This window comes from Schistocerca nitens, chromosome 10 (assembly GCF_023898315.1).
Source record: "Schistocerca nitens isolate TAMUIC-IGC-003100 chromosome 10, iqSchNite1.1, whole genome shotgun sequence".
In the NCBI taxonomy this organism is placed as follows: Eukaryota; Metazoa; Arthropoda; class Insecta; order Orthoptera; family Acrididae; genus Schistocerca; species Schistocerca nitens.
In genome coordinates this window covers 1,366,440-1,394,028 of record NC_064623.1, presented here as the reverse complement: position 1 = coordinate 1,394,028, position 27,589 = coordinate 1,366,440, and the positions used below count along the sequence as shown (strand labels likewise).

Genomic DNA, 27,589 nt, shown 5'->3' with positions numbered 1-27,589 from the left:
TAGTCAAAAAGTTTGAGATGCTGTCTTTCACAAACTCATGCTGAGCCAGTGGGGCTCAAGTCAGGAGGAGGCAAACACAAAACGGTAGGGTCTTAATCATTGGCAGTTCAAACATAAGATGAATGACAGTACCTTTAGGGAAATGGGACAGGAAAGGACACCAGGTACACTCAGTGCGTATGTTTGGGGGGCTTCAATAGCATGTTGTAGGTGCTATTCTGGAAGCCACTGAGGGAACAGGGTGCAACCAACTGCAGATTATGGCACATGTTGGGACAAATGATAACTGCCGTCTAGGCTCAGAGGTCATCCTTGGGTCATTCCAGCAACTGGCAGAGAAGGCCAGCCTCGTGTGTGGAGTTTCAACGAAACTCACAATTTACATCATTGTCCCCAGAACTGATTCTGGCCCTTTGGTTCTGAGTTGAGGGGAAGGACTTACCCAAAGACTTCAGAGGTTGTGTGTCGAGCTAGGCTGTGACTTCCTGACTTGCGACAAAGGGTTGAGAACTGTATGCTGCTACTCAGGTAGCTGGCTGTATGTGGGGTGCTTACAAAGGCGTTTTTTTTTTTTTTTTTCTTCTTTTTTTTCTTTTTTTTTCTTTCTTTCTTTTTTTTTTAGATTAGGCAACTCTCCATACAATCCAGATAACAATAGCTGTGGGATACCCAGGATTATCAGTGTAAGATCAAAAGAAATTCCTTCCACAAATGATAGTATTAAAATTCTAATGGTAAACTGTTGAAGCTCTTGCAACGAAGAGCCAGAGTTTGAAGCACTATGAAAAGCAGTGAAGCTCACATAATATTAGGTGCAGAAATCTGTTTGAAACCTGAAACTGACACCAGTATGATTTTTGGGGAAAATTTAACTGTATAGCGAAAGGATTGACAAATGGGGAATGGAGGTGGTGTATTTGTTGCAGTAGGCACGAAACTCAAATCCACCAAAGTAGAAATTGAAGCTGCATGTGAGATTGTTTGGGCAAGACTCCGTACCAGGAGTGGGCATAAAGTGATTACTGGATCCTTGATTGCCCACCCAACTCATCTTCCGATGTAACCAAATATCTTATTTCACTTGTACGTAAGTTCCCCAATCGTGATCCAACAATTAATTGAGAAAATCACAGTTTTGTTAGTGGGGGGCATGATAATACATCCTGTGAAACTTTACTACATGTCTTCTCTGAAAACTACTGGGAACCCCACTCATGATGGAAATATATTGGATCCAATGGCAACAAACAGCCCCGACCTCTCTGAGGATGCCCACACTGAAAGTGGTACTAGTGACCATGACACAGCTGTGGCAACAATGATTACCAAAGTACAAAGGATAACTAAAACAGAATAAAATTTCTCAGTTTTCAAGCAGCGTCAACTCGAATAAAATTCTCGAGCTTTCAATGGCAAGCTCTGTCATCATCGCCAGAAGTAAAACTACTGGCTGCCAGAGCTGGCATTATTTCTCACTTATATACCTACATTTATCGATGCTGACACCAATCAGAGAGGGCCAAAACAATGTGTGCTCGAAAGGCGAGTTGGGCAGCTCGTAGTAGCTGCTCCAAACCGCCGAGGGACCGAGTGATGTTAGGTGGCGCGAAGGGCCAGCACCCCATTTGCAACTGCCGCTCCCGCCTGCCTACAAGCGTTCTGGATACAGGGTACTTTTTCCGGCTCAATATTATGTAAAAATCAACACCTATTTCTTTCAGGCACTGATTATAATGTATAGGTTTTACAGATTTTTTTGTTGATATCAGGTAATGCAGCACACTTTCTAAACAAATTAGAAGAATTTTGAATATTTTTGAACCTACTTACAGTTATTAAAAAAATTACAAAGAAATTGATGCATTTTTTCCCCCAAAAATGCTTCCTCAAATTGAGGTACCATTTAATCCAATGTTATGCATTTGAAGGAGACCAAATTTTTACCAGATATGCATGACATGATGGCTGAGGTACTAGACCTATTTAATTCCTCCTATTATGTATATTACAAGGATAAAAAGTATCATCTTACATTTTAATTTTTATAATTTTTCCATAATAAAAATGTTATTTTTTTCTATAATCTAGTTGATTCTGCAATAAATATGGACTATTGCAAGTCACAGAAAAAAATTAGAGCATTGCTTTGTAAACTTTAGGAAATATTTGTACCTAAATTCTGAAAAATACAGCTTGCGGGAAATTGCGAGTGAAGATATGAGACCAATTAAACTGTGACTCAGAACATTCTTGAAGCATAGTCTTCATCCTGCAGCATTTCTTCCTCTTTATGCACCTGTTGTCTGTCACACTCAAGCAATTGCTCTTCCACATTAGAGCCACATTTTATGCCCAAATTTCTCAAGACTTCCAACCTCCCTATCACTATCATTGAAACATATCCCCTCATCGAGTACAACTACTTTTAATGTATTTAGTCCTACAAAAACATGCTTGGGCAATCTTTCCCATATGCGATGGTTGAAACTTTCATTTGTATTCCGAGTGCCCCCCATGAAGACATTTACTATGCAAAACGGTCACTCAGGTCTCTAAAAACTTTTTTTATTTCATTCGCAACAGGCTCAGGAAGACAATGCTTATGATGGTATATATTTGACCACTTTCTTTTGCTTTTGGTAACCACACCAAGAATCTGCTCCTTTAGGGCAAAGTCCATGAACAGGGTAGGGTGGTTATCTGTGGACAACTTACAGAAGTAGGTGGCCCACACAACTTTTCTCTTTGCTGTAACACCATTGCAAGGTGCAGTTCGTCTAATGATCAGTCCAAAATAACTCTAAAGAAGGTCTATTTCAGATTCTGTCAATCTGCCTCGGCCAGACAGATTTTCCATCAGACAGCAACTTCCCTTACATTTCCCTTCATAGCTTCCTCAATCTAGCACCCACCCTCTTTTGCACATGCCCACAACACTCCAGTTTTGTTACCAAGGTATCACCATAAACATTGAACTCATTAATTTTACTGAAAGCTTTAGAGTTCCCATCACCTATGTACTTCATATATCTAACGTTATAAATGGGCCTCTGAAATATTTTTAGAGCTCCATCACACTCCATACCTCCCACTGTAACCATCATAATTCTTAGAACACTGATGTTCAATATGTTCAGTGTTACCATGGCAGGTGTGGCAGTACTTAGGTAAGCACTCAACATCAACAACTTTTCCATTCTCCAGAGAAGTAGCACTTACAACACCATTCAAGGAACGATGTCCTCAATGTTGCCATGTCCCATCAAGTGCAACAGCAATGTCCCTGGTTCCACTAATATTTACAGTTTCTGCCATTGAACGTTTCATAGATGATTTAGACACAACAGTCAAGGCAACTAAAAGTATTTTTATGTACTTGCTGAACCTAATGGGAGGAGGAGGAGGAGGATCCATCAAACCACAAAATGTTTGAGCAGCCTTTTTTCCTTTTCCTATTGCATCACACTGTTTACATTTTGCCACTTCCTGTATCAAAGACAATAAGATGCCTACATCAGCAACAACAAATCCACTACAAAAAATTTGAATCACCAGGAGGCATGCCATGTGGGAGTTTCTTTCCTGAAGAACTGATACATAGGTTACTTTCAACAATGTGGCTTGCTTTGTTTGTTAACTAGTTACCATGGAATTTCCTTTTATTAAATTTCTTGATGCGTGGCATAGTTCTTATTTATTGCACATCAAAAGATATGTACTTCCACAAATATACGTAGCACTTGGGCAAGAAACATCCAGTAACACGTGAACAAACTGCTTCAGTGAAACAAAAGTAAATACTAGCAAAGTTAATCTTTTACAGACACTAAAAACATGCACTGTTACCAACATGTACAATGTATCATACGTATAATCACTGGAAACAGAAAGTTCACAGTTATTTTCAAAATAATACTGGTTTTTGTAACAGAAATAAAGAGGGTGTGGCAGCATACATGACTGTAACTTTAAAATTTGGTATATATAGGTCATTTTTCATTTGAAACCCTGTAACGTATATATCAATGTAATCAGGAAAGACTATAGAATTCAATAAAGTCACTAAAAAGTTTTGATTTTTCCACCATTTACAAGTACCCTGTATCCTTAATCATCCGTCACTGCTTCCTTTCAACATCCAAAGCCCACCCCACGCCCTACTCAGCGTGTAGACTTGGTCTCTGTTAAAATTGTTGCTGTTCATTCTAATCTCAGTCGCCTCTTTTATAATGGAGTCACAGTATGTTGACACACGAGCCAAGACTCTCGTGCTCTCAAGCTGTATTTTGTGTCCATTTTCAAGGCAATGTTCAGACTTGGCCGACTTGTCAAGTTCCCTTCGCTTGATCTTTCTCTTGTGCTCAGTACACTGCTCTGCAACTGTGTTAATTGTCTGGCCTATACAGATGCCGCCGCACTTGCGAGGGACACCATACACACTGGGCACATGAAGAGCTATGTCATGTTTAGTAGGGTACAACATGTATCTTGGGGGTGGGCCGGAACAGTGGTCTCAATCCACATCTCTGCAGTACACGTCCTAACTTGCTGTTTGTTGCCCCACAGTATGGCCAGGAAAGCGGCCGGCTAGGCTTCTGCCAATTCACAAGGCATCCTTCAGTGACACCTGAAAGTATTTGCAATGTCTCTTCAGCTGTAACCATTCTCCCTGAACACGTGTCTCAAATGCTGAAATTAAGACTGTAGGTGGTCGTCATCAGAAATAACTTTGGCTTTGTGTGTTAACATATTCAGAACCGCTTTCTTGTGTACAGGAAGGTGAAAACCACCGGTATTCAAATATTGACCAGTGTACGTTGGTCTCCTGTACACTGAAAGATCAAGCTGGCCTCCTGCCTTCCGCTCAACTAAAACATCTAAGAACAGTAGCTTGCCATCCTCCTCCTCCTCGAAGGTTGGGATCGTCACCATTCAAGTGGTCCACAAACTGCTGCATTTAAGGAAGCAAGATGGACGCAACATCAAAGTTTAGAGCCGTCTCCTCAAAGTGCTCCATGAAGAAATTCACAACTGCAGGTTACTGTGGTGAGCCCATTGCTGTGCCATCCATCATTTCATAATATTGATCACGGTACAAGAAGTTCTTTGTTGTTAGAACATGATGGAACAACTTGACAATTCCAGGTGGAAACATTTGACCCAAAAGATCCAGTGTGTCTTTCACTGGCACCTTCGTAAAAAAAGACACCACATCCAGACTAACCATTACGTCATTTCCACCTGTTTATTATTTTCTTGAGTGTTTCAACAAATATTACAACATGGTGTTCACAATGATCCAGTTTTGGTGCTAATAATCCTGCAAGATGTTTTGCCAGTCTGTAGTTGGGCAAGCTGTGGACCTAAGAGGGACCTGTTCCTTACGTATCTTCAGCAGTCCATAAAGCCTGGGAGGTCTGGCGGTAAGATGCATTAATTTCTTCACCAGTTCATCTGGTAAACCAGATACCTTTAATAACTTCCCTGTCTTCCTGACTACGGCCTGTGTCGGATCACGACTGAGCTTCCAGTATGCGTCGTCATATAACAAATGCAGTCTTCAGTGCTCAGAACCAGGTGGCATTTCCTTTGTGGGCTCGCACGACAACCAAGTCCTCATTCTCACACAATATGCGTAAACCACGTCATTCCTCCTGGATAATGTTTGATTTCGGTGGCTTAGCTTTTGACAATATATTGCTGGCAGTTAGTCTGACGTCCTCAGGTGCGTTGTGTGTGAGATGCCGAATGCACTGCTCTATTAACTAATAATCTCTAAAATTGGCAGATGTCACGGGACTGGTGAAAAATTAAGGCCTTTATTCAGCGCTACCACAGAGCCACCCTTCAATTCTTGTTTGGTGAGATTAACAACCGTTCTGTGGATCTTATCATTCCCATGTCAGTTCTGTGAGTTAGGCAATCAAACTTTTAACACTGCTCACACATTGTCTTTCACAAACTAGCATGCTGTTATGCTGCAGTGACTTCATCTACCCACCCCCAATCGAATGGCGACAAAATTGATAACAATCAAACAGGTTTCTGGTATTATGATCAAGTTCATATCTTGTCCGCTGTATCCGCTGTCTCACTACGGCGTGACTTGTCCTCTCGAAAATTCTGCCCACTGCAGCAGTTCCAATATGGTGCTTAATTAGAGCAAAAGTGAGGAAATACCTCTTTTGTTGCAAAAATGCTAAAGAACTCTGCAGATGTGATTTTTTCCGCACCTTTTCCAGCAGTCTCACACTGAGCATAACGTCCTCAATGTAGAGTAAAGATACGTGTCCTCTGAGTCTTTCACGGTGGCATGGCTGAACAAAATTTATTTATTTTATTTGCACGATAAGTTCCTTAGGACCAAATTGAGGATCAAATCTCCCCAAGGTCATGGAACGTGTCAATATGTGAATTACAGCATAAAAGTAATAACAGATAAAAATAAAATGTTTATGAACCCAAAAAAGTCAAGCCATAAGTTTAAGTAAATATAATCAACAATACAACAAGAATCAGCTGAATTTTTCAAGGACCTCCTCGACAGAATAGAAGGAGTGACACACGAGGAAACTCTTCAGTTTTGATTTGAAAGCATGTGGACTACTGCTAAGATTTTTGAAGTCGAGTGGTAGCTTACTGAAAATGGATGCAGCAGTATACTGCACACCTTCCTGCACAAGACTTAAGGAAGTCCAATCCAATTGCAGGTTTGATTTCTGCAGAGTATTAAATGAGTGAAAGCTGCTTATTCTTGGGAATAAGCTAATATTGTTAACAACAAATGACAGTAAGGAATACATCTATATTGAGAGGCCAATGTCAAAATACGCAGACTCGTGAACAAGGGTCGACAAGAGACTCGTGAACTTACACCACTTATTGCCTGAAAAGTCTGTTTCTGAGCAAAAAAGACAAACAATTAAAATAAAATCCTTTCAAAATAGGAAGAGTTTCCCCAAAATATGATACCACATGACATTAGCGGATGAAAATAAACAAAGTAGACTAATTTTCGTGTCACACGATCACTCACTCCAGATACCGTTCGAATAGTAAAAATGGCAGCATTAAGTTTTGAACGAGATCCTGAATGTGGACTTTCCACAACAGCTTACTATCTATCTGAACAACCAGAAATTTGAACTGTTCAGTTTCACTAATCATATGCCCATTCTCCCCTCCATGAACCATGGACCTTGCCGTTGGTGGGGAGGCTTGCGTGCCTCAATTATACAGATAGCCGTACCAAAGGTGCAACCACAACGGAGGGGTACCTGTCGAGAGGCCAGACAAACGTGTGGTTCCCGAAGAGGGGCAGCAGAATTTTCAGTAATTGCAGGGGAAACAGTCTGGATGATCGACTGATCTGGTCTTTGAACACTAACCAAAACGGCCTTGCTGTGCTGGTACTGCGAACGGCTGAAAGCGAGGGGAAACTACAGCCGTAATTTTTCCCGAGGGCATGCAGCTTTACTGTATGGTTTAATGATGATGGCGTCCTCTTGGGTAAAATATTCCGGAGGTAAAATAGTTACCTATTCGGATCTCTGGGCGGGGACTACTCAGGAGGACGTTGTTATCAGGAGAAAGAAAACTGGCGTTCTACGGGTCGGAGTGTGGAATGTCAGACCCCTTAATCGGGCAGGTAGGTTAGAAAATTTAAAAAGGGAAATGGATAGGTTAAAGTTAGATATAGTGGGAATTAGTGAAGTTCGGTGGCAGGAGGAACAAGCCTTCTGGTCAGGTGAATACAGGGTTATAAATACAAAATCAAATAGGGGTAATGCAGGAGTAGGTTTAATAATGAATAAAAAAATAGGAATGTGGGTAAGCTACTACAAACAGCAAAGTGAACACATTATTGTGGCCAAGATAGATACGAAGTCCACGCCTATCACAGTAGTACAAGTTTATATGCCAACTAGCTCTGCAGATGAAGAAATTGATGAAATGTATGACGAGATAAAAGAAATTATTCAGGTAGTGAAGGGAGACGAAAAAGTCATGGATGACTGCAATTCAAGAGTAGGAACAGAAAGAGAAGGAAACATAGTAGGTGAATATGGAATGAGGGTAAGGAATTAAAGAGGAAGCCGCCTGGTAGAATTTTGCACAGAGCATAACTTAATCATAGCCAACACTTGGTTCAAGAATCATAAAAGAAGGTTGTATACATGGAAGAAGCCTGGAGATACTGACAGGTTTCAGATAGATTATATAATGGTAAGACAGAGATTTAGGAACCAGGTTTTAAATTGTAAGACATTTCCAGGGGCAGAAGTGGACTCTGACCACAATCGATTGATTATGAATTTTAGATTAAAACTAAAGAAACTGCACAAAGGTGGGAATTTAAAAAGATGGGACCTGGATAAACTGACAGAACCAGAGGTTGTAGAGAGTTTGTGGGAGAGCATTAGGGAACGATTGAAAAGCATGGGGGAAAGAAATACAGTAGAAGAAGAATGGGTAGCTTTGATGAATGAAATAGTGAAGGCAGCAGAGGATCAAGTAGGTAAAAAGACGAGGGCTAATAGAAATCCTTGGGTAACGGAAGAGATACTGAACTTAATTGATGAAAGGAGAAAATACAAAATTTCAGGAAATGAAACAGGCAAAACTGAATACAAACGTCTCAAAAATGAGATCGACAGGAAGTGCAATATGGCTAAGCAGGGATGGCTAGAGGACAAATATAAGGATGTAGAGGTGTATATCACTAGGGGTAAGATAGATACTGCCCACAGGAAAATTAAAGAGACCTTTGGAGAAAAGAGAACCACTTGTATGAATATCAATAGCTCAGATGGGTACCCAGTTCTGAGCAGAGAAAGGAAAGCAGAATGGTAGGAGGAGGATGTAGAGGGTCTATACAAGGGTGATGTTCTTGAGGACAATATTATGGAAATGGAAGAGAATGTAGATGAAGATGAAATGGGAGATATGATATGCATGAAGAGTTTGACAGAGCACTGAAAGACCTACATCGAAACAAGGCCCTGGGAGTAGACAAATTCCATTACACTACTGAGAGCCTTGGGGGAGCCAGCCCTGACAAAACTCTACCATCTGGTGAGCAAGATGTACGAGACAGGCGAAATACCCTCAGACTTCAAGAAGAATATGATAATTCCAATCCCAAAGAAAGCAGGGGTTGACAGATATGAAAATTACCGAACTATCAGTTTAATAAGCCACGGCTGCAAAATACTAACACAAATTCTATACAGATGAATGGAAAAACTGGTAGAAGCCCACCTCAGGGAAGATTACTTTGGATTCCGTAGAAATGTTGGAACACGTGAGGCAATACTGACCCTACGACTTATCTTAGAAGAAAGATTAAGGAAAGGCAAACCTACGTTTCCATCATTTGTAGACTTAAAGTAAGCTTTTGACAATGTTGACTGGAATATTCTTTTTCAAATTCTGAAGGTGGCAAGGGTAAAATACAGGGAGCAAAAGGTTATTTATAATTTGTACAGAAAGCAGATGGCAGTTATAAGAGTCGAGGGGCATGAAAGGGAAGCAGTGGTTGGGAAGGGAGTGAGACAGGGTTGTAGCCTATCCCCAATGCTATTCAATCTGTATACTGAGCAAGCCATAAAGGAAACAAAGAAAAGTTCGGAGTAGGTATTAAAATCCATGGAGAAGAAATAAAAACTTTGAGGTTCACCGATGACATTGTAATTCTGTCAGACAGCGAAGGAGAGGATATAAGATGAACATCAACAAAAGCAAAATGAGGATAATTGAATGTACTCTAATTAAATTGGGTGATGTTGAGGGTATTAGATTAGGATATGAGACGCTTAAAGTAGTAAAGGAGTTTTGCTATTTGGGGAGCAAAATAACTGATGACGGGCGAAGTAGAGAGGACATAAAATGTAGACTGGCAATGGCAAGGAAAGCGTTTCTGAAGAAGAGAAATTTGTTAACATCGAGTATAGATTTAAGTGTGAGGAAGTCTTTTCTGAAAGTGTTTGTATGGAGTGTAGCCATGTATGGAAGTGAAACGTGGACGATAATAGCTTAGACAAGAAGAGAATAGAAGCTTTCGAAATGTGGTGCTACAGAAGAATGCTGAAGATTAGGTGGGTAGATCACATAACTAATGAGGAGGTATTCAATAGGATTGGGGAAAAAAGAAGTTTGTGGCACAACTTGACTAGAAGAAGGGATCAGTTGGTAGGACATATTCTGAGGCATCAAGGGATCACCAATTTAGTATTGGAGGGCAGCACTGAGGGTAAAAATCATAGAGGGAGACCAAGAGATGAATAGACTAAGCAGATTCAGAAGGATGTAGCTTGCAATAGGTACTGGGGGATGAAAAAGCTCGCACAGGACAGAGTAGCATGGAGAGCTGCATCAAACCAGTCTCTGGACTGAAGACCACAACCACAACCACAACAACAACATGCCCATTCCGTGAAATTAAAACGTCATGTTTTGTTGAATTGTGCGTTAGAAACTGTTAAAACTGAGTCTCACTGTGATTTAGTGATAATTTATTTTCTACAAGCCATGAACTTACGTCATGAAATGCACTATTTGAAACCGGGCCAAAGCTGCACACAACATCCTTTACTACCAAGCTAGTGTCATCAGCAAACCGAAATATTTTAGAGTTACCCATACACTAGAGGGCATATCATTTATATAAATAAGGAACAGGAGTGGCCCCAACACTGATCCCTGGGGCACCCCCCACTTGACCGTACCCCCACTCAGACCCCCCATCACAGCCATTCTCATTATTGTGAATAATTACCTTTTGCTGTCTGCTGGTAAAGTAAGAGGTGAACCAACTGCAAGCTACTTCCCATATTCTGTAATGGTTCAACTTCTGGAGCAGTATTTTATGATCAATGCAATCGAATGCCTTAGTTAAATCAAAAAATATTCCTAGCATTCAAAACCTTTTGTTTAACGTGTTCAGTACCTCACAGAGAAAAGAGAATATAGCACTTTCAGTTGTTATATGACTTCTAAAGTCGAACAGTACATATAAAATGATCAATTATTCTTACACACATGGCCTTTTCAATAACTTAAGCAAACACTGATGGTATAGAAACAGGTCTAAAATTATCTGCATTACCCCTTTCTCCTTTTTTTATAAAGCAGCTTTACTACTGAGAACTTTAATTGTTCAGGAAACTGACCATTCCTAAAGGTAAAATTACAAATATGGCTAAATACAGGGCTAACATATGCAGCACAGTACTTTGATATTCTGATAGGCACTCCATCATGACCATGAAGAGTCCTTAGTTCTCAGTGACTTAATTATTGACTATCTCCCTCTTGCTTGTATCATAGTTGAGTACTTCAGACATCAATCTCGGAAAAGCATTTGCCAAGAAAGTTTTATGATTCCCTGTAGAAACTTAAATTTTCATTTAATTCTACAGCAATGCTCAGAAAATGATTGTTAAATACTGTACATATATTTGACTTATCAGTACAGAAATATTTTTACTGTGAACTGACTATATCGCCGACCTTGTGCTACTGATCAGACACTTCCTTCACAACTGAATATATGGTTTTAATTTTATCCTGTGAGTTAGCTATTCTATTTGCATACCACATACGCTTTGCCTTCCTAATAACAATTATTAAGCACCTTACAATACTGATTGTAATGGATACTGCAGCTTGATTGTGACTACTTCTAACATTTTGATATAATTCTCGCTTTGTTCTACATGATATCCTTATCCCACTAGTCAGCCACCCGGGCTGCCTATTACTGCTAGTACCCCGTTTAGAATGTTGTAATGGAAAGCAACTCTCAAAGAGCATGAGAAATGTGTTAAGGAAAGCATTATATTTACCATCTATGTTATCGGCACTATAAACATCCTGCCATTCTTGTTCCTTGACATGGTTTAAAAAACTACTGTTGTTGGATTAACTTTCCTACATAGTTTGTAATTAAATGTGATATTTGTTTGAGTACTAAAGCCTTTCAGTGTTAAAATTTGTGTATCACGGTCTGAAAGGCCATTCACCCTTTTACTAACAGAATGCCCATCTAGTAATGAAGAATGAATAAAAATATTGTCTATGGCTGTGCTACTGATCCCCTGCACCCTAGTTGGAAAAAACAGTCTGCATCAGATCATATGAATATATGAGATATACCAACATCCTTTTTCTTGCCCCATCATATACAAAATTTATATTCAAGTCACCACGACTAATTTCTGGTATTTCCTACAAAGTGAATCAAGTACCCCCTCTAGCTTGAGCAGAAATGATCTGAAATCAGAGTTAGGGGGGCCTATACAACAACAACTAGAAGTTTATCTAAAAACAAAGATGATGTGACTTACCAATTTGGTAAGTCACATCATCTTTGTTTTTAGATATATTTTTCCTACGTGGAATGTTTCCCTCTATTATAACCATATCATTAATTTGAACCCAACTAGAAGTTCAGTTTCACTAAATTCAACGCCCCCTCCCCCCCCTTTATTTTTATTATTATTTTTTTATTTTTTATACGTACATAGGTACTCCCCCAGCCCGCAAGTAACTTCTTGAAAACTGCCAGCTAATCTGTATCCTGGTAAGGGAAGCCTCTGAATTGTCAAATTATTTCTGTGGTGCTCTTATATACCAATAATTTCACACTCAACACCTATAAGCAGTTCACTAACTTTATTTGTAATATCTCTTATATTTTGATGAAATATGCTAATTCCTTCTCTACTTGGAAACATTACATCCTCTGAAGGTGAGCCCTTAGTTAGAGGGACTTCCTTTAAGCAGGTATACATATCAGCTGACTTCAGTCTAAAAAAGGTGTAGCTCCAACACCAACTACTACAGGAATTTTTCCGCGAGTGATTGCACTGCATTCCCCCCCAATGAAAATACTTTGAACAAATTCCACACTGTAACCCACTACTCACAAACCTACACAGAACCCACACTACTTACTCATGGTAAAATTTTACAGCTACTGGGGGAAAAACTAAACATCTACATATATACTCCACTAGCCACCAAACACTGTGTGGCGGAGGGCACAATTTGCTACCTGTTTTTTAATTAGTGATATTGTACTATCTTTATTAAACAATTGTGCTCAGGGAGTGCATCTGTGTGGTTGAGGATTACATCATGCAAACATCACACTGTCAGCATGTGTTCAGTCCTGTTGTGTGGTGCGTGTGTTTAAGATATTGAGGGTTGTGCAGATTTGAATTCGGCGGTACTCTACATTCATTTGTTGGCCGAGGTAATCCCCGCAACAGCCAATAGGTAGCGTTCAGTGTAAACAAGAAAAATGGCGATGGTCGAAAGTCACACACATGTGCAGTGCAGCTTCAAGGAGATAGAACCTTTTCATCATGACGTAGCAAATAAGAGGTGAGTATTCATTTCACACAAAACAATTAATGATGTTTGTTGGATGTGATTGACATGCAAATACAAGAAAGTTCTGCATAATATGTAGTATTTGTGCAATTTTGTCTTAGGAAAACATGAGTTCTTCACGCCATCTTTGCGTGAACCATCCAGATGAGTTCTGCTACATTTGTGGTGAATACGTTCTTCAAAAGAACAGGAAGAATATCACTCCTTTTGTGAAGGAAGCGTATCTGGCATATTTCGGAATTAAACTTGGAGATCAAGACAAGGCGTGGGCACCCCATAAAGTTTGTAAATGCTGTGTGGAGTGCTTACGGCAGTGGACAAAACGAAAAAGGAAAAGCTTAAACTTCGGAGTGCCTACGGTATGGCGAGAGCAGAAGAACCATACAGATGATTGCTATTTTTGCATTGTTAATGTGAAAGGTTTTAATAGGTTCAAAAAACGAAAGTGGGAATATCCCGATTTGGAGTCAGCAAGAAGACCGGTGGTGCACAGCAACGATGTTCCTGTACCAACCTTCACAACATTACCCACGCTAACATCATCAGATGACGATGTGCATGGCGAGGAATGTACAAGTAGTGGTTCGGAATACGAAGGACGTGAGACACAACCCCAGCAGTTCGACCAGAAGGAGCTCAGTGACTTGATACGAGAACTCAATCTTTCAAAGCACGCATCAGAACTCTTAGCATCCAGGCTTAAGGAAAAGAACTGTCTTCATCCAAGTGTTAAAATAACAGCTTACCGGACGAGAGAAGAAAACCTTCTTCCATACTTCAACCAAGAAGAGGTTATAGTGTATTGCAGCAATATACCTGGACTTTTACTTGAATTGGGGCTGCCGGAATATAGACCAGAGGACTGGCGTCTCTTCATAGACAGTTCCACTAGAAGTTTAAAATGTGTTCTCCTACACAATGGCAATCGTTACGCATCTATTCCAATTGCCCACTCAACAAAACTTTGTGGAGCATATGCTAACATCAAGATGGTTCTGCAGAAAATTCAGTATATGCAGCACCAGTGGTTGATTTGTGTTGATTTGAAAATGGTGAACTTCTTGCTTGGACAACAAAGTGGATATACAAAGCACCCACGTTTTATTTGCATGTGGGATAGTAGGGCAAAGCACGAACATTGGAAGCAGAAAACATGGCCTCCAAGGGAACATATGGCTGTTGATGAAGCAAACATCATTAATAAACCTCTGGTTAGTAGGGACAAGATTGTTCTTCCACCATTACATATTAAGTTAGGACTAATGAAGCAATTCACCAAAGCTTTAGACAGAAATGGTAATTGCTTCACATACATCTGCAATACGTTCCCTGGACTCAGTAGTGAAAAACTTAAGGCAGGAATATTTGATGGTCCTCAAATTCGCAGGCTCATCAACGATACCAATTTTACAAGTGTCATGACTGTCACTGAAGCATCAGCCTGGAACAGTTTTGTCGCTGTTGTAAAATGTTTTTTGGGCAATCATAAAGCTCCCAATTACGAGGAACTGGTCAAAAACATGCTCACTAACTTTCAAAACTTAGGAGCTAACATGAGCATAAAATTGCACTTCCTTCACAGCCACTTGGATCGATTTCCTCGTAATCTAGGCGATTTCAGTGAGGAACAAGGAGAGCGGTTCCATCAAGATATGAAAGGAATAGAGGAAAGATATAAAGGAAGATGGGACAGGCATATGATGGCAGATTATTGCTGGAATCTGCAACGTGACTGTTCTGAAGAGACCTATAAAAGGAAGCGTGCAGGAAGCGGTTCGTCATGGACGGAAAATGATATACTTATAGAGAAACTTTTCAATTATGTTTTATACGTGGACAAATGCCTATCAGGTTTTCATAGAAGCTATTTATAAAGATTATTTTCTTTTTTCATTGTAGTTTGTAGCGCTCGAGTTCAGTATTAGCAATTTTTTCTAATTTTTTGAATAAATCATGCATTATCTCAAAAACTAGAGCCAAACTGCATAAATGGTTGCTATATTCGTCCTCAGCACCACTAACCCATCCTAAAGCCACTCAAATATCCTTGGCAAGAAACTGAGTGTTGACCAGTGTTATGGCCACTGGCACCAATTAGAGTGGGCCGAAACAATGCATCCGCAGAAGGTGTCTGCTGCAGTTGAGAATTTCTTCATCGAGCACTTTGAGGAGCAGGCTCTGACCCCTGGTGTTGCGTCCATCTCGCTCCTTAGGCATGTTGATGACACCTTCCTCATCTGGACTCGCGGTGAGAATACACTGTAGCAGTTCGTGGATCCTATGAACGGTGTCCATCCCAACATTAAATTTACCATCGAGGTGGAGAAGGATGGCAAGCTAGCGTTCTTGGAGGTTTTAGTTGGGCAGAAGGCTGCCTTGGTCATTCAGTGCACAGGAAACTGATGCACACTGATCGATATTTGAACACCAGTAGTTTTCACCACCCTGTACAAAACGAAGTGGTCCTCAACATGTTAATACAGAGAGCCAAAGTTATTTCTGACGACGACCACCTACAGCCTAGCACCACATTTCGAAAGCTTCTATTTTCTTCTTGTCAAAACTATTCAGCGTCCATGTTTCATGTCCATACATGGCTACACTCCACACAAGTACTTTCAGGAAAGACTTTGACACTGAAATCTATACTCGATGTTAACAAATTTCTCTTCTTCATACACTCCTGGAAATTGAAATAAGAACACCGTGAATTCATTGTCCCAGGAAGGGGAAACTTTATTGACACATTCCTGGGGTCAGATACATCACATGATCACACTGACAGAACCACAGGCACATAGACACAGGCAACAGAGCATGCACAATGTCGGCACTAGTACAGTGTATATCCACCTTTCGCAGCAATGCAGGCTGCTATTCTCCCATGGAGACGATCGTAGAGATGCTGGATGTAGTCCTGTGGAACGGCTTGCCATGCCATTTCCACCTGGCGCCTCAGTTGGACCAGCGTTCGTGCTGGACGTGCAGACCGCGTGAGACGACGCTTCATCCAGTCCCAAACATGCTCAATGGGGGACAGATCCGGAGATCTTGCTGGCCAGGGTAGTTGACTTACACCTTCTAGAGCACGTTGGGTGGCACGGGATACATGCGGACGTGCATTGTCCTGTTGGAACAGCAAGTTCCCTTGCCGGTCTAGGAATGGTAGAACGATGGGTTCGATGACGGTTTGGATGTACCGTGCACTATTCAGTGTCCCCTCGACGATCACCAGTGGTGTACGGCCAGTGTAGGAGATCGCTCCCCACACCATGATGCCGGGTGTTGGCCCTGTGTGCCTCGGTCGTATGCAGTCCTGATTGTGGCGCTCACCTGCACGGCGCCAAACACGCATACGACCATCATTGGCACCAAGGCAGAAGCGACTCTCATCGCTGAAGACGACACGTCTCCATTCGTCCCTCCATTCACGCCTGTCGCGACACCACTGGAGGTGGGCTGCACGATGTTGGGGCGTGAGCGGAAGACGGCCTAACGGTGTGCGGGACCGTAGCCCAGCTTCATGGAGACTGTTGCGAATGGTCCTCGCCGATACCCCAGGAGCAACAGTGTCCCTAATTTGCTGGGAAGTGGCGGTGCGGTCCCCTACGGCACTGCGTAGGATCCTACGGTCTTGGCGTGCATCCGTGCGTCGCTGCGGTCCGGTCCCAGGTCGACGGGCACGTGCACCTTCCGCCGACCACTGGCGACAACATCGATGTACTGTGGAGACCTCACGCCCCACGTGTTGAGCAATTCGGCGGTACGTCCACCCGGCCTCCCGCATGCCCACTATACGCCCTCGCTTAAAGTCCGTCAACTGCACATACGGTTCATGTCCACGCTGTCGCGGCATGCTACCAGTGTTAAAGACTGCGATGGAGCTCCGTATGCCACGGCAAACTGGCTGACACTGACGGCGGCGGTGCACAAATGCTACGCAGCTAGCGCCATTCGACGGCCAACACCGCGGTTCCTGGTGTGTCCGCTGTGCCGTGCGTGTGATCATTGCTTGTACAGCCCTCTCGCAGTGTCCGGAGCAAGTATGGTGGGTCTGACACACCGGTGTCAATGTGTTCTTTTTTCCATTTCCAGGAGTGTATATGCTTTCCTTGCCATTGGCAATACGAAGTGACCGACTCTTGTATATCTGATAGTGAAAGTTGAGTTTTGACAATGAAATACATACAAGTTCTAAACCATTTTATTTTCAATGATGAACCAGTACAGTTGTCGGTAACTTAACGTGATTCTCCATATCAAGAGCAAGTGTTGGAAACAACAGCTGATAATGCAGTTACATGGGAGCAGTTTCTGATTTACAAAGGTTGAAAAGACTGTTGTGACAATACACATCCTAGTGCTGAAGGGGGCAAAGAATCACCAACAGAAATCTTTCGTACACTATTCCCTCCAGAGTTGTTACTTACAATAATATATGAAACAAATCTAAATGCAATTCAAAAGATAGGTGGCTCAACAAATTTTGTGCGTACATTTGAAGATGAAATATGTAGATTTCTTGCAATATTTATTTACTTATTTTATTTATCCATCTGTAGACAATAAATACTATATGGATATTGTCCAAATATATGTCAGCTTACAGGAAACCATTTCAAGGAAATGGAACTTACAAATATGTGAATACAAGAATACAAACAAAATCCAATACATTTTAACACAGAATGATAAGATGATACAATACAAAGGAACCACTTTATATACATATATACTTATGGTATATTAATTGCAGTCTTTTTTTCCATAGGGCTTTACTTTTGTTCCCCCTAGACAGCAAATACTTATAAACACTACAGTGATAAAGTAGAGATTTTACATCACACAACAGCTGTCTGTAAGGTACGTAAATGTAATGGGAAGTTTAGGGGCAAAGACATTTTTCCATTTTGCCTTAATACAAATATCTGGAAATGTTTATTGTTCTACTAATGGGCACAAAGAGATCACCCAGTATAAATATCACCGGTCTTCTGATCCTGTGAAGTGAGTTACTTATATTTATTCAGTGTTCTCATGAAATATATTTCCTTGGTTGCTGGGCAACAATGTAAATGACAATGAGCAGCAGCCCAAGAAATGAGAAGGTGGCTATGGTAAATTATACAAGGTACATCCTCTTCTACATTTCCACTCCTTTCTATCACTCTTATCAATCAACAGAGAACCAGTGTGTGATTGAATATCAGACACATTGGCTGTTCCAGTGTGAAGCAATATTTACCCCAGAGGCCAACAAATAGGGGTTATAAAATATTGTTGCAAGCAAATGGAAACAGCTGCATATTACAGTTTGAAATGAGGTTAGATTACATGTACTTCTCATTCCAATTGATTCATAGTCAGGAGATCCTCTGGGATGTGGAACAGATAAGATACTTACTATAAAGCCGCAGGAAACACTACAAAATAAATAAAGGTGCTAGAGTCAAAATTACGACAAAGCCTTCATCGATTGAACCACAAGGCATTTCTCAATAATTATTTTACTTCGTTACCTCTGTTCACTGAGGGTGAGTTGGGATGTCTTTAGATTTCAGCAGTGAGAAGATGGTGGACAGAGGAGACTTCCAATTTGTCTGTTCTGAAGAAGAAATTGTTTCTATGTTATGAAAGGTTTAAAAAAAGCAACTCTTTCTCCAATTGACAAAACATAAAGGACACGTCAACATCCACAAGAAAAAAAATGACAGCACAGGAGCTGGGATATGGTGCCTACAACCTGTAAAAGATTACAATCCTCATATGGGATACTTGCATGGATATAATAAAATCCCTACATGAAACTGGCAAAAAAAGTAAAAAGTGGTGCCATCATATGCTGCGACTGTTGTGAACTAGTAGCCTTTTTCACAGAAAGATGTGAACAGGGTACATCCATGTCATTCCTAGTGTGTCACCTTGTAATCACTGCACGTCTTTCGAGAACTACAAAGTCAACCCCAAATGGTGGAAAGATACTGCCAATGGAACAGAACTCATTCAAACCCAACATAGCACATGGGAAAAGTTTCAATAACCTTAGATGTGTACTTTGTAACAAAGCAGCTAATACCAGTCGTACTAAGTGGAGTTGTGAGTGTGTGATGTAGGCATGTATGTTAATAATGTGAAGAACTATCCTGCATTGTACTGCGAACAGATTGACTGCCATATCTGAGAACTGTTCATTCTGGACTAGTGATTTTACAGCGAAACCACGTCCAGTAAAAAAAATGCAAGAGTAATCCTCTCATTCTTATTAGTGTAATTATTTTATATTTTTTCCCAAAATATATTTTGCTTTCTTGGGCCACAAAGGCTTCAATATTAAATGTATTAAGATATGCTTCTGTAGCACTGTATGTATAAATAATCTGAAAATTGTGAACATTTTGACTACATTCATACAATGCAGATTGCCTACAGGTGGATGAATGAAGTAATTAATTTATTAATTAATCAGTCCATAAGAACACAGTAACTCACGGTGCAGCAAGTTTATATCCTCACTGTCTAGTTCTTTGTTCCAAGGCTGGCCACTAGTATTAGCTGCTGCAGTTTGATTTACAAAATTTGACATTCCTGGAACTAACAACACAGTTTAAGTGCTAAAACTAAGTAAAGACTATTTCTATAAATTAGAAACTACATAACAGTAAAGTATTTAAAAGAATGTCAAGATCTTTACACTCTTCATGACTCAATGAATGAAGGCTAAAATGCAGTTTATATGCTGAAATTGGTTCTCAATTAACCCTTTACTGGACGTGTGGGGTCATTTTTGTCTACGTGCACGATCCAACTTGTCACATCCTAATACGCACCACCTGCCATTGTTTACATTTTCAGTACCTTCCCATCTTCACTGCAGTATGCCATTAGAGTGTTTCAGTCAACCTGCCAGTTACTATCTAGTTGTTGTGAGCCTTGCAAGACCTTTCTGACCCCACACACCTGGGAATGTGTCAGTTGGTATGGAGGTGAGTTGCTTTTAGAATTTTAATTCGCTATACATACTGGGGTAAATGATGTAATTCTTACTGAGATACAATGAAGTAAGTACTATATACATTCGTTTCAACCTTTTATATATATTTCGTTGCACTGACGACCTTTAAGATGCTTCATTATCATTTTTTTCCAATGTACCATTTCCAGTCACCATATTTTCAGATGGCTGCATTCTGCACAACCAAAGAACTATGGGAGGAATTTCGTTGGCGCGAGAGGGACGAAACAGATGAGAACTACGCGGAGGAGAGATCTTATTTCTGACACAGAACAAGAAGGAATTGAATCCAAAACAGGCTGCCTGGAGGATAGAATTTTTTTGTATCCAAAGAGAAACCTGTAAAATGGTAAAAAGGAAATACCAGCCAGAACCCTCGTAACCCAGAAACGCAACACCATAACCATAACCCAATTCACTGGAAGAAAGGTGTACTCCAGGTGTGTAGTGTGTCATCGATTCATTTTCTATTACATTTGATGAAAATATAGTGACCTCAGTAGTAAATTGCACCAATATATACACAGTATCAGTAAAAAATAAATATTCCAGAGAGTGGGATGCCAAATATAAGGCAAGAGAAAAAATAAACTGTTTTCAGACTACTCTATTTGGCTTTGCTTCGCAAAGCCACTCAAGTGGTTGGTTGGTTTGTGGGGGGATTTGAAGGTACCAGACAACAAAAGGCCATGGCCCCTTCTAATCATTTAAATTATGACAATTTATAAGAAGACATTCTTTCTTAGAATCATCAGATTTGATGACATCACACCCATGAAACAAGAAGAGAACATAAGTTAGCACCTGTAAGGGACTTTCTCACTGCTATAAATAATAATGGTAAAAATGCATTCAGCCCAAGTGAATACTGTACAACTGACAAAGAGCTTATACCTTTCAGGGGGGAAATGTCCATTTACACAATAATTGCTGCAAAAACCTGAAAGATATGGAATAAAGGTTTTTCACACCAGTAGACACCGCAATGAATTATTTAGTCATCTTTGATATATATATATATATATATGGAGGCACACAACTGGACAAGAGAACACTGTATTATCAACTGTGAACAGGTTGACAACTTGTTGCAGGTATCAACAGGAATATAACTTTTGACAACTGGTCTACAAGTTACCAACTAGCCTAGTTCAGTTTCTCCTTATGAAAAGATAACGGTTGTGGGCACTTTATGAAAAGCGTGAAGTTTCACCAGAATTTCAGCCTAGTATGCATAAAACAATGTATAGCAGTGTCTTTGGATTTACTAAAGATATGACTTTAGTATCATATGTTACTGTCAAAAAATAACAAGTGGCCTAATTTTATTATTAATAGTGCATCACAATGCAGCCATTAACTGGTGCGTACGCAACGGCCGAAATACTCACCTTTTACCACGGTACCAAAGGTGGGGTCGATACATGCAATCAGTTCAGTACAAATTTTAATATTGTTAGATGAACAAGAAGTTGGCCACTATCTATATTTTTCAATTTTCTAAATGTAATAGGTATAAATGAACATTTAATGTAGGCCTGTAACATGGCCCGAAAACAGGTTACCTGCTATGAAGAAAATTTCTAGAGATCTTGAGAGAATCATTGGTTGAAAACCACATCAAAATGTGGCAATGGATAGATAACATTCCCTTGACCTTCAGGAACAAAAATTGAATTACATTTAGGAGAGGATATAAAACCGTTTGGAGTGGTCACTGATGCTCCTGGATCTTCTTGTGGGAGGTGCAAAATGAGCCCCACAAAAAGATGACGAAGAACCTTCACAGAGACGTGCAACATGCAAATCCTTTACGTGCAAAGCTCATGCAAACATAATATGTGGAGACTGTATCGATGATTTAGAATGAACTGTATTTGGAGTATTAATACAAATTCTCCATACTCTGCGTTACTGTTTATTTTCAAGCGTATTCAATAAAATCGTTCACCTTTATTGTCTTATAAATGAGTTATTTGTTTCCTCTATCACGGAAGAATATTTCGAAGGCCATACAGCGAGAATTGCCATTACTGAACGTGTACGTACGTACTGTACACGGGGACGTAAATGACCCCAGGCGCCCGTAAGTCGGTATTCATCCCACGAGCCTACCTAAGGGTTAATACCCAATCTAATATAACAAATATTTAATGGGTCTCATTACTACAACAAACAACGAAACGACAATGTGCAGCATAGAGACAGCATTTTGCATATTTATAAATTCGAACGAGTTATTTATTCTTAAGTTTTAGACAAACACTAGCTGGCAACACAAAATGAAAACTACATTTCTCAGCAATACTCACTTTTTTCGGGCCACAATTCTGGAGACGCCCTATCGAGGTTTTCCATACTCAGCAAATTTTCGTCCAGTTCTGACATACTGCTTACTACAAATAAATTTCAAGTAGTGAAATAACCACGCCGAATAAGAAATATGCTACGAAAATCCTTTACATTATAACGAAATACCTTTCGTTCCTACCTTGATGAATTCTCGCATTTGAAGCATTCGCCATTTCCGCATTCATATGATTCTCAGAATTGAACAGTGCCGCCAATGACACCTTTTAGCAACACCACCTGTGGTAATTGTGGCAATTATATTGCTTATTTTACGAGATAAAAATGTGAACGTGAACATCACATAGTCATCAAAATACTGGGTTCATAAATATTTTTCAAAGGAATATGTATTTTGCAGTGCGTGATTCGGTAACTGGTATTGCTGCAGTAGTGTGACCACGCTAGCATAATAGTTTTATTTTTCAGCTTTTGACGAAACATATTTTGACAAATAAAAAATATGTACCATATTGTAACATTTGTGAACAATAAATGTTATGTTTGACCTGTGCTTTAGACAGTGTTACTACTCAGGGACCATATACGTTGAAAGCATCGATGAAGGCTGTTAATCATTTGAAATCGATTTGCAAAAGTTAGTAAATAAAGAAAACATGGTTTTGCGACTGGTTGTTGCTTATTTGGTAATTTTTATAAATGAAGACTCAGAAGGAAATAATCGATAGTGATGAATGACGTACATCTCTGATCATTGTGCATTCTGTATTTGTAACATAGTGAACATTGGATTTAATGTGACCCATAGACCATTAATAGTTTAATACTGTTGTGACGTTCTATATATGTGTGAATACGCGGAGGTTAGGTGTATTTTACCTTTTATTTTTCAGTGTTGTGATTTGGTATCTGATTTGCCACACCTGCAATGGAGGAAACAGAGGGGACTTTCAGTGACGTTTTAATGGATTCACATAATACACAGGTGACACAGCTTGGTCATGGGTTACGCCCATTTACAATACTTGTCCATTAAACGCGCTTGTCAGAAGAACGAATATGTGTATCATAAATACGTGTATGGTTTGTAGACAAGAGAGACCTCGAGAAGAATACTACATTTCAGCGATGGAATTTTAGAAGAATGCAATGCAGATGAGGTTTGTGTCGCTGAATCTGACGGGAAAACTTTGGACACCGTTGCGGCTGTCGATCCGGTATGTTACATATCTGTAACTTTATCACTATATTAATTACGCGGTTGAAATTGACAACCGGATTTCATTGTAAGGTCACAGGACAACAAAGTAAGTTATATACTTAATATTATATGTATATTGACAGATAATAATGGTAGAATTCACGTCAATATGAGATGTGAATAATACTCCTTGCCTCATCCCACATTCGTTGGCAATACATCTCCTGCCACTATTCGCTGTACAAAAGTAGAACGTCTACCTTTGTCCCAATGGTAGACGTGTGCATGCAAGGAATATTGAAGGAGAAATGACCCAGCTTGTGCTAGTTCGCAGCCCAGACAAGTAAACAATCGAAAGGCTCGATACGATGACATACCGTGGCGTCAGTGTGTTTACAACTCGACAACGGATTCCGCCAGAGTTGCCCTTAAATTTTAGAGTATATTTTTGATTCTTTTTACGAAAAATTTCAATCATAGTGTTAACAAGCTTATGTTACTGTAATAGTCTTTTCAAACACTTTCGGATGCCGTTATACAAGTAAATCATTGTGTTAAAAAAAATTGCTTCAGTATCTTGATCAATACAGAATTTAAAGCTACTTGGTGTACTATCATTTGCCAAAAACCTTGTTTTATATCTGGAATTGTTCACGAAATAAAATGGGTGTTAAGCTTTCCATGACTCACTGTGTATAACATCATAAATGAAGTCCTCTCTGAATTAAACAATAAGATGCCTTGCATGGCATTTGATTGTGGGAAGGGGGGGGGGGGGAATAAGATGTACACTCCCGCTTCCACAGATACATTTTTGGAATCACTGCAGAAAGTATAAGATTCCATTGACAAAAAAAAAGTTAGGTACCGAATCTACTGTTATATCTGATCTTTGTAAATTATTTATAAAAAAAGCTGAAGTAGCATCCTGAAATAGATAAGGCTGTAGATTTGGGTTGCATACTGCTTTCGGGTATTTTCACAATTAAAAATTCTTCCTTATTGCGCTCTGACATATGACCACTCAGCAATTTCTCAGAGTGTTTCACTGAGCCAGGTGTTGTTTTTTTTAACAATGACAGACTTATGTACTCCAATTCTCTCAGTGCATTATAAACTGTTCAACAGATGTATGCAGGTGAAAGTGATGCAGTCACTTTGGGACACAGTTACTGTAGTAAAGATGCAGGACGATGAGACGTTGGGATGCTCGCACTTACGTGACCTTGCTGGAAAGCTACACTGTTGACATTATTCTTACACCTTGCATTTTATAAATAGACGAGGAAAGCTTTTTGCTAGGGTCGCAAGAACTGATCCCGTCATGTACCTTTCATAGTGGACTGGTCAGATTTGTCCGTGTGTTCTGCCTCAGACATATTCCAGAGCTGTAGGATTTGAACATCCAGCCCTCCCCACATCCACTCGGGTGGTGTAATATGGTCGCATACACTATGGTCGGACTGCCCACACAACTGTTTACCTACCTGTGCTAGTGGGTGGGTATTCAAATGTAGGCTATTCCAGCAGGTAGTCACATGTATCACTGCTCTGGGCTGTGAATGGAAAATTGACTAGTATTAAGTTTTTTAGATAGAAGGGTGGTTAGTTCAAATGGTTCTGAGCACTATGGGACTTAGAAGGGTGGTTAGTCCAAATACTTTCCTGAACCTTGCCTTCATCAGCATCTCAGTCTGGACTTTCTATCTCTCGGCAGCTGCAGGTATTACCCATATGTATTTCTTTTTTTATGGTTCCCTTTTCACTTGATGGATAAGTAGATTTGGCCGCATTTTCAAGTTTGATTATTGGACGTTGTTGATCAAACTGTTCCTGTTTATGTGGCCAGTAAGTAGATGCCCCTCTTCAGTGTCAAATGTCATTAATATGAGATTACAGCTACACAATCTTAACTCTGTAGTACTTTGTTAAAATATTTTACTACTTCGCCAGGTGGAATCTTCCAAATTGGCCGATATTTTGGCAGGTAGCTTCCCGCGTGTACTCCAGTTGCTAGATGGCACTACAGCTTCCAAAACTGTGGATCAGCTACTCTCTGATATATCGGCAGATCTGGAGGCTTTTACCCAGCCACCACACCGTAAACTATTCATATAGTGTAGGTGTGGCGTTGACAAGTGTGGCGATTTCTTTTGTAGTCGACGATGTCCTGGGGACCGTGGCTGTGGCACAAGGCAGTCTCTGCTGGGTCCACTACCCTGCGAGCCTGCGACTACGTGGGGGAAACACTTGCCGACTTCTTTGGAATCACTACACCGAAGTATCAGCTCGAGATTGATGAGTACAAGAGGATGGTTCGAGAGGTAACAAAATTCACTGATTTAGGAAGAGTCTGTGTCCTAAATATTGTGATGTTGCCAGATGTAAAGTAAAAAGTATTGTCTTAATAGAATCTCTTCATTTAAATTTTAGGGTGGGAAGCTCAAAAATGTAATGCTGACAGATGTTAAATGTCACTGCTAAAGTCGCTGCCTGCCCAGTTCTTGTATTTCTTCATTTGGCATACTGAGTGAGCTAATATTTTCAAAGAAACTGACAGCTTTAAATGTTAATTTTTTTTTTAAATTTTCCCCCATTGCCATGAATGACATAAAGTTCAAGAGTAATGTAAATTCCCAGATGGAATAATGCATAAAATAAAGGAAAGGCAACCACTCACCTTTAGCAGACTGCCACGTGACGTAGATACGCTTAACAAAACACAGTATCGCACAATGGAAACTTCAGGTATGAATAGCAATAATGTATGAAAAGATAGATTGCTACTTAGCATAAAGAACACACATTAAGTAGCAGCCAGATACAATTAACACTTAACACAAAGCTTTCAGCCACAGCCTTATTGACATAAGAGAAACAAACACCATTCTTACACACAAGCAAGCGCACCTCATCCACACGTGACTGCCAACTCTGACAGTTCGAGCCAGAACACAGCTATCGTGTGGGATGGAAGTAGCAATCAGGAGGGGCTGGGGAAGGGGAAGGAATAGTAGTGTATGGGTAGTGGATGAGAGGAACACGGTCTGACGAAGTGTACAGGGACTAGAATGTCAACAGGCAAAGCATCTCCCGCTGCGGGTCCGGGGTAAGAATAGGCCCGAGGTATTCCTGCCTGTCGTAAGAGGCGACTAAAGAGTTTCAACCGTTTCGGCCTTCCATGTGATGGTCCCCCTTGGGGTTTGACCTCCTTTTTTCCAAATTCTACAGAAGTACGAGCCTTTTGGGGAAGGACACCTTACGTGGTGTATCACTGGTCCTCAGTGCACTAAGACCTTGGCACTCAGCATTGTAATGGCGTTGTAACCACACCCACTATTCCTTAAATTGGGCCTAAACGCCCGATGGGTTGCACAAGTTATGCCCATAGTGCGTCCCCATCTGCACCTACGATCATGATGGACTTTCCATGGCACCCGAAATCCAGCACGGTAGCCGGCCCATTGTGGTGGGGTCGTCATGTGCCCTCTAGGTTGTAGCCCCCTGACAACACAGGGATCGTACTGCCGATACCTGAGCTGCACCCTCCCCACGTTGGCCAAGGAGTAGATGCCCGTCTCCTTGGGGCATCAGGACTCCCGGCAACGGTCATCCTGCCAGGTGGCTCTTGCCGAGGCTGGGTGGCGCCCGTGGGGAGATCCCCTGGT

At 40.5% G+C, this 27,589-nt stretch overlaps 2 protein-coding genes across 4 annotated transcripts in view; one reads left to right on the top strand and one right to left on the bottom strand.

Moving 5' to 3' along the window:
• The window catches only part of LOC126210319 (protein lin-52 homolog), a 72,900-nt gene extending 49,880 nt beyond the window's left edge, over positions 1-23,020 (bottom strand). The window contains exons 1-3 of one of the 2 annotated variants that reach the window (XM_049939517.1): positions 22,902-23,020; positions 22,723-22,806; positions 19,888-19,989 (exon numbers count right to left, since the gene is read on the bottom strand). In XM_049939517.1, the coding sequence (XP_049795474.1) occupies positions 19,888-19,989; positions 22,723-22,806; positions 22,902-22,947 (232 nt within the window). In that variant the 5' untranslated portion in view covers positions 22,948-23,020. Of the gene's footprint in view, positions 1-19,887; positions 19,990-22,722; positions 22,807-22,888 lie in introns of both variants that reach the window. The other variant, XM_049939516.1, reaches the window with a different exon arrangement.
• A 455-nt stretch (positions 23,021-23,475) lies between these two features.
• The window catches only part of LOC126210376 (protein FAM177A1), a 30,357-nt gene continuing 26,243 nt past the window's right edge, over positions 23,476-27,589 (top strand). For both annotated transcript variants that reach the window (XR_007540655.1, XM_049939605.1), the window contains exons 1-3: positions 23,476-23,705; positions 23,812-23,937; positions 26,081-26,245. Coding sequence is in view for 1 of the 2 variants with exons in the window: in XM_049939605.1 (XP_049795562.1) it covers positions 23,649-23,705; positions 23,812-23,937; positions 26,081-26,245 (348 nt within the window). In the remaining variant the exon portion in view is untranslated. The remainder of the gene's footprint in view (positions 23,706-23,811; positions 23,938-26,080; positions 26,246-27,589) is intronic.